This window comes from Rhinolophus hipposideros (genome assembly GCF_964194185.1).
Source record: "Rhinolophus hipposideros genome assembly, chromosome: 11".
Classification (NCBI taxonomy): Eukaryota; Metazoa; Chordata; class Mammalia; order Chiroptera; family Rhinolophidae; genus Rhinolophus; species Rhinolophus hipposideros.
This window is the reverse complement of record NC_138057.1, coordinates 42,222,906-42,235,782: the sequence shown is the minus strand read 5'-3', so window position 1 is coordinate 42,235,782 and position 12,877 is coordinate 42,222,906. Positions and strand designations below refer to the sequence as shown.

General features: G+C 43.0%; 1 protein-coding gene across 1 annotated transcript in view; it reads left to right on the top strand.

The window, feature by feature from the left end:
• GNA14 (G protein subunit alpha 14) overlaps positions 1–12,877 on the top strand; it is a 159,869-nt gene that overhangs the window by 137,116 nt on the left and 9,876 nt on the right. Inside the window, exon 3 of the mRNA XM_081066234.1 lies at positions 12,402–12,556. Coding sequence (XP_080922360.1) covers positions 12,402–12,556 — 155 coding nt within the window. The remainder of the gene's footprint in view (positions 1–12,401; positions 12,557–12,877) is intronic.

Below are 12,877 nucleotides of genomic sequence, written 5' to 3'. Positions count from 1 at the left end.
TAATAATGAAAGAATATATTTTTCAGCCTAATAATGAAAGAATATATTTTTCAGCACCATAGAATGCTAATAGTGAAAAGATCATCCCCACCCCCCCACCTCATTTTACCAATGAGGGACCTGAGGCTGGAGGGGCTGATGGATTTATCCAAACCTCCTTATTTGTGGATGAGCTGAAATTACATCCTGAGTTTCCTCAGGCCTGAAGAAAGCTTCTCTCTTTTCATTAAGGCTCATCCCAGCTTCTTGCGCTTAAGAACACTGGAGAGTACTTCAGCACTGCAGCTGGGGGGCATTTTAAACAGCAGAATCACCAAGAAAAAGCACAAAAATGCCAAAAACGTAGCACTACATAGACTGTGAAAAGGACACTTGTTTATGGTATGAGAGCTGAAATGAGAAAGCAGAGCCTCTCCTTGTCCCACCTCAGCTGGGAATGTGGGCATCAGGCAATTCAAAATTTTGGCTGCTCTGTGAATGACCATACATGGCTGTGAACACGCTTTGAGTTTTGATTTTGGGGTTACAAATACATTTTAGTTAGTAGATGAATTTGCAAACACGGAATCCATGAATAACGAAGACCAACTTTATGTCTTATTTTGAAGTGGCACATACACACCAGGCAATTAGGGAGGCACAGAAAAGCGAATGAGGGCTGTCATCTCTTGGGAGTTTCCTGGGTACCGGGCACCCTGCTGAGCACCTTCTATTTGCTGAGCTGACCACACGGCCCGGTGAACCAAAATGTTTAGAGAGAAGAGTGCCTCCTCTTGCCTTGGTGTTTCCCCATCTTATAAACCAAGACTTGAGCCATGAGCATGAAGGATCCTGGGTGGGGATAGAAAGGGCAGTTCATTTAGTCTGAACAGCTGGGAACCAGAATTCCAGAGTCCCCAAATCCTGCCAACCCTGGGACAAATGCAGGCAAGATGCAAAGACTCATGGAATACCAAATGTCCCTTTGACCCACCCCAGCTTCCAGTCTGTCCAAAACCACTAAATCCTACTAATTTTCCATGTTCTCTGCTGTTTCCAATGTTCATGTTTAAGTAGGCAGAAGGGGGTGTCTGAGTCACTATGAGGCACACACATGGAATTTCTGTTATTTAGCCTGAGCCTAAGATGGACTTTAATGAGAGAGGCATCCAGATAAAGCTCTGGCTCAGTGCCATTGGAAGAACTTTATTTCTCAATGTTTGTCCTTCCGCTCAACCTTGGATGTACCTGCTTGGCGCATGTACTGAACTCCCGAATCTAGCATTTCCTTGTCTTTGTGTTTGTTTGAATTGAAAATCTATTTTACAGGAATGGATGGGAGGATTTTTTTGGAGTTGCCTTAAATCATCTCTCCGTACTCCAGTGGCTTCTCTAAAATGTTGACAGTGCCCCAGGAAGAATATAGGGACCTTCCACCTTCCCCAGGGCCAGCTTGCAGTCTTGGATTTCAGGGTCTCTGGAAACATCTGGTCTTGGTTCCCACCTGGTGACACAGCATAGACTTTATAAAAATAAACAATGTAATATTACACCTTAGGAAACAAGGATATAATAAAATGGCCTACTTACGGAAGTAATGAAGGAAAATAGAAATGGGAACATTCTCAAAATTTTGTGAAAAGGAGTCTGAATCAGAAATAATTCCAGCTTTTCCCACTGGGTGGTGCTTTTATTTAATTTTACTATAGGCTTCCTGACTCAGGGCAGGTCTGCAATCCAAGTCAGTTCTGGGCATTACCGTTTGAAAATTCTGAAGTGTTGGGGAGATTTACTGGTGAAATGTTCGAGCTTTTTACACTAATTGAATATGTGTCTTAGAGGATTCTTTTCCCCTGCTCTGTATGCTTGTTACCATCATTCCTGTAGACTGAATACTTGAGCACAGTTTTTCTCATAGCCATAGTTTCATACCTAGTGTTGTGCCTGGCAAAGAGTGGATGCTTCATGATTATATTCCCACTGATTGAGTGAATGAAGGAGTTAAGGTTACGCGGTGCTCTACTTGGATGCACTTAATTAGAAATTATCCATCTATACTAGGTTTCGGCTAACGCTTTCTGTCTAGGGTCAGAGTAAGTATTCTAAGCTTTGTGGACCATACAGGCTCCATTGCAACAATAGGTGCTGCCTCTATAGTAGTGAAATCAGGCGGACAGTGTGGCAGGGTGTGGCTGTTCCGATTGAACTTCATTTACAAAGAGGGGCAGTAAGCTAGATTTGGCCCATGGCTATAGTTTACTCTGATCTATACAAAAGCACACACAGGCACCATAAACATCTTAGAGTTCACTGTATTGAAGAGAAGAGACTTTGAGAATCTGTGAATGGCAGAGACAATAATAGGTATTCACAAATCCTGCTTCACTTTCCACCTGAGCACAGGAAGACCACATTTCCCAGCTTCCTTTGCACTCAGATGGCGCCTTATGACTAGTTGTGCCCAATGAACTGTGTGTTCAGAAATTAAGTCCATCATGTTCAAACCTGGAGTGTAAAACATCCAGCCAACTGCTCCATGCTCTCCTCCTTCATCTGCTGAGTGCAGTTAGTCCAGTGCAGGACTCCAGGGCCCTGGGAGTTGGCAAAGCCACTTGATGGGGAGCCTGGGTCTCTGGATAACTGTATGGAGCAGAGTCCTCTCCACCTCCACCCTCAGCTCATATTGACTGAGAAGGAGTGTAAAATAAACCTGTGTGTTGTTAAAGCACTGAAATTTTGGGGTTGTTAGCCTACCCTCTCTAATAATACCATGTTTGGGTTCAGATAAGGATAAAGGAAAGAAACTAAAATATAAGAGCTCAGAGCCCTTCTCTCCATAGCTGTCTACCTCCTGCCTGGTAAATCCATGGTTTTGATTGGAGAGAAGGGGAATGAGGAGATTTGGGTGCTCACACTCTTAGAAAGTGTGTGAATAGGAAGTGGCAGTGCAGTTTGGGTGTGAGAAACTGGAACCTTGAGGAGGGAACCACTGGGAGGTAGGATGTGGGAGACAAAAAATGAGACCAGAGATATGTGCTTTTTAATAAAATTATACGTGAAACATAGTAACCCTCGTACCCAAATGTGGTCTAATACCTTCAGTACAATGGTTCATCTCTGTGCTGGTTAAAATGGGTTACATTGAGCTAGCTTAAGACCTCCCCATCCTAACATTGTTCGTGTGTGTGTGTGTGTGTGTGTGTGTGTGTGTGTGTGTGTGTGTGTGTAAAGTAAAATATGATAGCCTCTATAATAAGTCACCAAAATTTCGGTGGCTTAGCAAAATAGTTCCCAGTCACATCCATCTCAGTCCAATATGAGATGGGTGGTGGGATGTGCTCCACACAGTAGGTTCGTTTCTCCTTGAGGGTCCCCTCCCCCTGACCTTCATTGTCTTCCCCTTTCAGCTGAGACATGGGAAGAGAACGGGTGGAGGAGGACTGCATGGGAAGTTTTGAAGGCCAGGCCTGGTACTGGTGGGTATCACTTTAGCCCAAATGCCATGGCTCAGAACTCAGTTATGTGGTCCCACTTGACTGCAATGGTGGCAGGGAAATACAGCACAACCTGTGAGCCCAGAGGGAACTGAAACAGGATTAGTGGACCCATAGCAGTTTCTGGCTTAATGGGAAAACAGTTTGAGCTTCTGACAACCAACTTTACAAATAAATATTTGGAACCAACCTGTTCTTGAACTGAGACCTTGCTAGTGCTTTTTGTCACTGTAAACCTTAGTTACGCCTCATTGCCTGGAAGAGGCCATACACATAATCCAATGCCAAAAAAAGATTTGTTACAGTTAATTGTGATGCTACAGAAAGCCAACAGGGGAGCAAAGCATTTATTGCTTTCTCTGTCAGGAAGGTGAGGGTGGGGTATCTTTTGGTTTAGGAGCTCCCTGCAGCCCTGGTCTCTCTCCTTTGTCTGCTTCTCTGCTTTCCCAGCCGGGCCTGCCTTCTCAACATCAGGGCCTCACAGCCATTCCTGGCTTTATCTGGGGAAGACCAAGGTGGGTTCTGGCACAGCCCCTGCCAGTCCTCCCAGCAGATTCTGCAGACAGGCACAAGCACAAAAGGGATCGATCTTTCTGTTGCTAATTTGAACTGTCTTTTATGACAAAATTCTGATGTGCTAAAAAAACTAAAAGAACTCATTTTAACTAGGGGTGGAGGTGGGGGGAACAAAATGGTGACAGGGACAGAAAGTTCCATCTTGCTATATCACATGACCATATTATATGGCCTCTGGACGCATGCAGTTAAACTGGCCCAAAACAAATGATTATCTGAGAGGCAGCTTCCATTGGCCAAATATATTCATTCCTTTCTTTTGGAAGGGTGGAGGCACAGCTGTGGTCATGGAGGGAGGGGAGCTATCAGATGCTATTGGTAAAATGTTTAGTTACCTGGGGCCAGAGGGGCTTCAGGTGCTTTCCAAAGCATCTGAGCGGAAGGAATGTATGTGAAAGGTGATAATGGAAAGAGCTGATCTGGTGCCCGCCGTTTCGCACGGCCATCTTTAGCAAGCACAGTCAGGAATCCACGTATATGAACACAGGAAGTGGGGAAGCAGCCCCCTTCTTCTTGCAAACATCAGGCCCACCTCTGGTGAGAAATCTTGGTCCATCCCCTCAACTCAAGCCTAATTGAAATGTCTCCCTTTCTTTGATCTCTTAGCATTTGTGCGTGGATCTGATTGTAGTAGTTCCCACCAAAAGGCATAGCTGTAATTCTGAAATCCTCAAGGGCAGGGTCACAGTCATATTCAGATGTGAGTCCTGGATCTAGCATGAAGCAGGTATGAGATACTGTGCACTGGATGGTGACTGAGTCTGGCTGCCAGTGCCCACCTAATTTGGGGACATTGACGTCACTCTCACTGAGGTCTAAGATGCTAAAACCACCTGGGCCTAAGGTTATAGGGGATTTTACCCCTATGTAGAATTGAAATACCAGAATAGAAGGTCCTGTGTTTCAATTTTGGTTCAATCAGGAAATCAGAGTTGCTCAGAGTGATATAGATAATGCATTTATTGTGGGGAGGGTGCTGTATATAACTGTTGGAGATGTGAAGAAGGAGTTGGAAGACTGGTGCCTCTGCCCTCGGGTGGTTGATCAGTAGGGATGGTAGTCAGAGAGAAAGCTGGATTTGAAGTGGGCAAAGACAAACTAGAGCCTGCGAAGGTAAAATGCACTCTATGGGGACAAACTGGAGCCTGCAGAGGTAAACCAGAACCCATGAAGACAAAAGGGATCCCATGGGGACAAAGTGGAACCTGCATGTGTCTCTCACCACCTTCGTGTTGACAATGCAGGTGATTTGTAGGAGAAGATGGCATCCTTTGCCATGGACCTGCATGTGTGTCTGCCCCAGGACATGGAGAAGTTGCTCCAGGATTTGGAGAAGCTGAAGGAGAAGATCCCAGTGGGAGATGGGGGTGCTGAGGGCCAGGATGCTGTCACTAACGTTGACTAGAAAATCAGCCACCATGTGAGCTGACAAGAGTGCTGTCCTTCAGAGCATAACAGCCATTGGTTCACCTCTGATTCCCCAATCTCTTTCAAATTTCTCTTGTGTGAGAAGATGGATGTTAGAGAAGATGGTAGTCATTTCACAATATATGTAAATCAAACCATCAGTCTGTATGCCTTAAACTTATATAGTGATGTAGGTCAATTATTTCAATAAGACGGGGGGAAAATAAAATAATTAAAATGTGAAAAAGAAATTCCCTATATGTAAAAAACAAAAGGAAAGTTTCTTTGATCACAATCCCTAACCCAGCAGTGTATGACAGGGAAGGAAGTTCTGGGAAATGTCATTCCAGCTTAGCCAAGTTGACACAGTTCAAGGCCACAGGTTCTATCTCTCCAATTGCATTGTTAACACTCAGTATGGCTGCAGATGTTTGTGCCAAAGTAATTTATTGCAGGGGCCTTTGGAAAGAATCTTTTTAGTGAAACCCACTTAGGTTTTGACTGACAGAGAAAGATAAAGTAACTTGGTCTTTCATACCAACACTTGGTGGCCAGTGAATTCTGTTACTTATTTTTGTTGGAGAAAAGAGGAGGAGGACACATATTGGAGTAGAAATAAAGAATTTTTTTTTTTGAATCTTGGATTAGGTTAGAAAAGCTTACTTTCCTTGAGTATAGTGGAAGATTGCCTTTCCACAAAGAGAAATCTCATAGCTTTAGACCATCGATTGAGTATTTAAATGTCTGCATAATGAGTGGGGTGGGCTGGTGGCATGGTGGCCAATGGTGTGACCCTAAAGAATCTGGAATCTCATCAAAAGAAGCTGGAAACCTTAATAAGTAAATGGTCGCTTTTGTAAATATTTTATTAATAGATGTATTCCAACAGGCAATATTCTATAGTTATTTGGAATCTAGGGCTCTACGTGTGTCCATAAGGTCCAATTTGTTGATTATGAGGTTTGAATTGTCTATATCTCCACTGAATTTTGTGTTTCTTTATTCTGTCAGTTATGAGAGAGGTAAGTTAACATTTCCTGTAAGATGAAGATTTGTCTATTTTGCCATTTAGATCTAAGAAATTTTGCTCTCTATGTTTTGAGCCTATGTTATTAACTGCATAGAACTTTAGAGCTATGATATCTTACTGAACCTTTTTGTCATTTGAATTATCCCCATCTCTACTTATTTTAACCTTAAAGTCTACTTTATTCAGCTTTATTGAGGTATTATTGATAAATAAACCTTCAAGTCTACTTTTATGTTAATAGAGAGACTCCAGCTTCCTTTGGGTTAGTGTTTGCATGGTATTATCTTTTTCTATCTTTTTAATTGTTGCTTTTTCTTTTTTTGAAGTTGTCTTCTTAAGCTTGGTTATTTTTGTTGGTGTGCCAGACACACGTGAAACAGTAATTTGAGGGTGAGGAAGATGTTATCTTCCAAACTCCAAAAAGGAATTTCCTTTTCTTCTGCCAGGTATCTGGGGATATTCAATTCTGAGATTGTGATGATTTCAAGATGAGTTGCAACCTCCAAAGGGCTGCTCTTTGGGATCCAACCCAGAGCCAGAGGGCTTCTCAGGGGCTTTTGCTCTTGCTAACCCTTACACTTCAATCCCTGTCACGTTAGCTTCATGATGTTGACAGAGAAGCTACCTTACCTCCCACTGACCCTTCCAGAATAAGCAGAACCCCAGGGAGAAAGGCTTCCCAAATGCTGGGTTCAACTCCTTGCATGCCATTTTTCCCTATATTCTGGCCCACCAATTATTTACTTTTTCATTAGTTTTCCGATATTTTTAAAGCATATTTATGAAAATATTATGTCCACTATTTCTAGCTGTCCTAGTGGAAGAGTTGGTCCAAATTTCCTAGTTTTTCTTTACCAGAAGCAGAAGTTCCTCATTCTTTTCTGGAGAAAAATCTCCTTTCTTTAGTATAGTTGACTGGCATTTTCTTTTTAATGTTGAAGATGCCTTAAAAGCTGACGTTCATGGAGCACTGTAATTTTATAATTTTTGTTTAATAGGATAGGTAGTATAATTCTACATCTTGACGTAGATGTTAAAGTAAGTAGGGGTGATTGTATAAAAGTCAGAAATACTATGTTACAGGGAACTTTCATTTTCAATCACAGGTTTCATTTTAACCTCACTTGTTTTCACAAAACTTGTGAGTTTCATAGGTATTACGTATGACAGTAGATACTTGACATATTGTTAAATTAGGTTTTTATCACCTAGAATATGATAATGAATGTAGATTTTTAATGAAAATGCTTAACTATCTGATGCAAGAACAAGAACTCTGGCTCCCTGACTAAGGGAAGAATCTTCCCCAGTCAGTGAGAAAGTCGGTCTTGGAGAAAAGCTCTGGGCCCTGTAGTCCTGAGTGGTTAATGGTGTCGAGGGCTTTCCCAGCCAGGATCTGCTGGAGAACTGGGCTGCCCACTGGGCTCTGGATTCCAGCCAGATGGGCCTGCTGGGCTCGACAGGGTCTGTCACCCAGGCAGCCAAGGATCCATGTGTGAAACCAGCAAGGTGCCACTTCATGAGCAGCTCCTTTCACTGTCACCCTGGGAATTTCTGAGGGAAGCATAGATGTAGGACATCTGTTTTCCGTGTTTCTCCTTCAGAGCAGTGAAAATGGTGGGGTTTTTTTGAGAAAGGAAAAGAGGAAAAGCCAGCTATGAGCTCTGTGTTTGAAAAAACTGGTCGTGTTTCTGTATCTGCTGAATTTGCTCCTGTAATATTTACTCCTTTGTGGTTTTTGTTTCTTTTCAATTCAATACGCTTCTCTGGCATAGGACTCTCCCTTGAATGGCAGACCCATTTTACTCACCTGCTTCCTGGACATCTCTACTTAGATAGCAGCCACCTCAGACTCAGCATGTCCCCTACCCAAGTCACTGCATTTCCAAACGCTGAACCTCTTCCAGCTTTTCTTCCCCTTTCCATGAGATGAAGAAGCCAGTCTTAAATGACACAAAACTGTTCCTACTTCGCGTAAGGGCCCCCTTGCTCTTAGAGGGTGGCACCATAGAGTTAGTTTGAACAGTTTCTCAAAATGCTCATGCTCCTGTGTATGAAAATATTTAGAAAAACCAGAGAAAAATATGCACTATGCCCCACTTTTTGTAACCCACAGCCATTGGTAACAGCGTACAGTAAGTCCTCACTTGATGGTGTCTATAGGTTCCGTGACTTTAAGTGAAACTACATATAGCAAAACCAGCTTTACTATAGGTTAATTGATGTAAACAAGAGTGAAGTTCCTGTGGGATCTTATCAACTTTACAACGAAATGATATTTAAGAACATTATTCGAGGGCCTGCTATACAAGAGTCATTCATATCATATTTCAATAATATGGTCGCTCTCTTCTTCGTTCCTCCCTACCCTTCATAGTATTTGTCCCCGGAATGTTCTCTGGGGATGGCTGTGCCGTCTAGCAGCCATCCTCATGATGACGTGTGACTAAAGAGCATATCCTTGTCAGGCCATTCTTGACCAGAGTGACAGAAGTGACTTCTCTGACTGCAGAAACTTTCAGATAAACGGAGACTAAATAGACAACTAAATGCATTATGTGACCCTTGTTTGGGCAGGTAAAGGACATTAATAGGATAATTGGCAAATTTTGGATGAGGTCTGATGATTAGATTATAATAGTGTGTCAGGGTTAATTTCCTGATTTTGATCATTGTCCTGGGATTATATAAGTGAATGTCCTTGTTTTTTAGAAAATCGCACTGAAAACTTTAGAGATAAAGAGGCATAGTATCTGCAACTTCCTCTCAAATACTTTGAGAAAAGAGAGAGAGAGAGAGGGAGGGAGTGTGTGTGTTTGTGTGTGCATACACTTGGGAGGATAGGGGATGAATGATAAATCAAGGTAGTAAATTGTTAACATTTGGGCAATCTTGAAAGGCACAGAAGAACTCTTATACTGTTTTCCCAACACTTTCACCAGTCTTAAATTATTTCAAAATCAGAAGTTCAAGAAAATGATCTTGGCAGGTGGGAGAACTACTAACCAGGAGACCTCTAAACTTGGAATACTTGAGTTCAGTCTGTTCCAAACCCATGTTCTATTGTTGGGTTTCCAAGGAGACTGAGTTCCCCTCTTCCATCAAGCCAGATTCCCTACGAAGTCCTCTCACTTGGTTGAACAGACAAAATGTCTTTCTCTCCTGGCTGAACTCCCCTGCTTATCTGAAAGTTTAGGTCTATGTCTTTCTCCAAATTCCATGCCCCAGCAGCCTATGTAGAAGGCTGCATTCCTCTGTGATATTTCACTGGGATCCATTTTTTCTAATGACTGGAAAAGCCAGATGCTGGGTTTATCCATTGCAACATGTGTCAGTCAGGATAGAGCAGGTTATGCTGCAGTAACAAACTGCCACCGAAGTTCAGCTTACTTAACACAATGAAAATTGATTTCTCACTCATGCTACATATGTAATATAGTGTATTAGGAAGTCTCTCTGCTCATTAAAGAGCTAGTGAGTCATTTACCACATTCCCTTTCACCTGCTGTGGTGATTGTCATGAGACAAAATTCAGCCTCCATCAGCCAGGCTTCCTGAGTGACTCAAGTTTCTTCCCAAAAGAGACAAATGTTGCTTCCATATTTCATGCACCATGGAGTACAATCCTACATTGTGTTTGTGAGGAGAAGAGGCAGAAATATTTGTAACAGCCCTGGTGGTTCTCACAGTGCTACCTCTTAGCAGTTAAGCTGAATTTAATAGTTACATTTAGGAGAGCAGAATAAGAGGCAGGCACGTAAAACGCAAAGATGCTGGCTTCCGCCAAGGGCAGAGAGAGGAAGACAGACTGGCCAAGAGTCACCGGAGCATTTCCTCCTCCGAGAGACTTTCCTGTTCTCTAGCTCCTTGTGCAAACACCACAACCGGCAGAGGCTTCCATCCTGCCCTAGCATCTTTTGCTGTTATTTCCTTGTGATTTTTCTCTCATACATTTTTATGAGTGCCGCACATGTTTATTGGAACCCTGCATCAATAGATGGGCACCTATTATTTGCCAGACACTGTGCTAGGTTCTGGGATATAAGGACCAATAAGACATTGGCTCTGCCCTCACGGCATTTCCTAACTTGTCAGGAAGACAGAGAGGAAAGCAGATACTTTAAATTTAGAGGGTAGAGATAACCACAGGGGGAGAAGAGACCATCTGATCCCTTTGGGAGAAGGGAGGGTGGTGAGAAGAGGGGAGGAAGTGGGAGACAGCCCTTCTGCTCCATATAAATACTGCCCAGGTTCTCCATTTATCATTCTCTCTGGCTGAATAGGACACATAATACAAAATGTGCTATTGGGCGGGTTACAAATCATAGTTTAAGGGCTATCAATGTGTCCTGTTTTGCAAACAAGAAATATTTATTAGTCATCTTTTACAATAATAAGACTAATTCTACTTACACTTGGGTTCTTCTGAAAATCACTGGCTCCTTTTACCAATGAGGATGCTGAGACAGGTAACTTGTTAGGATCCTTAAAGGTCCTAACTGCACTACTTAGAACTCAGGGCCCTGATTACCCTTCCAGGGTACTTCCCACTAACCCATCCTACCTTGATCTTGTTTCGGAATCTACCTGCCTGAGGATCCTGCAGTCTAGGGGAAGAGTTTTTATCCACTCTTGTGATGGATGTGGGGCAAAGTTATGGTGATTTCATCACAGCCCTTGGTTGTGCTGGAGGCAGGTGAATCTAGGAGATCTCCCTGTTCTCTGGCTCCCGTTGGACTATTAAGAGAATGAGCAATGCAAGTAAGAGCAAATTTTCAGGGGGTACCACATATACTCGAGGACATCACAGCTGCCAGTGAATAGCCAGCTCCGCATGATGTAACTGCTGTGACGGGTGGCAAGATGGCAGAGCGAAGAAGGGGCCAGGCTTCTGTCTCTCTCGGCAGGATTCTCATCTGCTGCAATTTGCAGCCACGGATAGGATGCTGAGTCTGTGGGATCAGCACACGGACACGTTGTAGGTGCAGACCAACCTTATCATTTTTGTTTGCTAAGGTTTGGAACGATCTCTGGTCTTGTGCTAGCCTTCCATTGATCAAATGAGATAATGAATGTAGAATCCTTGGCACGTACTAAGTGGGTAATAGATAGTAACTGCGATAATAGTAATAATTGCAGTAATAATGATCTTAATTACTGCAATAATAGGGCAATAGTATTAGTGCAATAATTATTTAATAATGATGGTAATATAAATATAATAACAGTATAGCAATCAGTGGCAGGGGGGTAGGGTTGTAATGGAAGTGGTTCTCCCAGTGGGAGTTTTATCAGTGACACAGGATAATAAAAAGCATACTGTATTAGAACTCTACTTTCTGCTCAGTTTTGCTGTAAATCTAAAACTGCTCTAAAAAAGTAATCATTTTTTTTTTTAATGAAGGAAAGAGGAAAAAGAAAGCAGACGGGCGATTAGTTGGTGTTACTATTGTTTTTCAATCCTCTAAAGACAATGCACTCCCTTATTGCTTCCACCCACTTCTACTTTCTCCCCCTTGGTATCTCACTAACAATAACAACTGGTTATTTTTAAATTGCTCCATTAGCTATGCAGAGATTCAAATGATAGCTTAATAACGAGGAAGAAAAGTTTCTTAGTACTCTGATGATCATTCCAGTGTTTCTCTAGTCACGACTGGGTGTTGAATGCTGGTGAAACTGGCCCCTGAGTACTGCTGGGGCCGAAAGCCACAGGTGTTGGGTTCAGTGGTTCTCTCCACTGAGTTACACAGACACATTGTCTCCACTCTACGTGGCTGCAGCTGAGGGGACCACCTACCCCATCCCAGCTCCTAGAGAGATCTTCCCTGATCCACGAACCAGGGCAAGTCTTGTCACCAATGGGTTGGCTTCCCTTCCTTTGCCTAATGAAAGGTTCTCTTTCCTTTGAGTAGGAAAATGCTCAGCTAATCAGAGAAGTGGAAGTAGACAAGGTCTGTGCGCTCCCTAGGGACCAGGCAGAAGCCATCAAGCAGCTCTGGCTGGACCCAGGAATCCAGGAGTGTTACGACAGGAGAAGGGAGTACCAGCTGTCAGACTCTGCCAAATAGTGAGTACAGAGCCCTGGGTGTGGCTGCCCAAAGGGCTTTCAGTCAAGCATGCTACATGTACTTCAAAGCATGTAAAGGAGCTGCTTCTAGCTCAGCGACAATACTACCTCCCTTCCGCTCGTCTGTATCCTCTCTTACTTCTTGGTGTGTCTCTTCCCACCTCCTAAAAACCTTCAGTCCCCTTCTGTATCTCAGATCTCTACTTGCCCTTACCTGCCTTTCCTCATCATGCCCTACACCTCTGTCCCTTTCAATTAGAGTCTAAATCAAAGGTGGGGTTCTCTTGGTGGAACTGATTTTATTTGGGGTACTGAAATGAT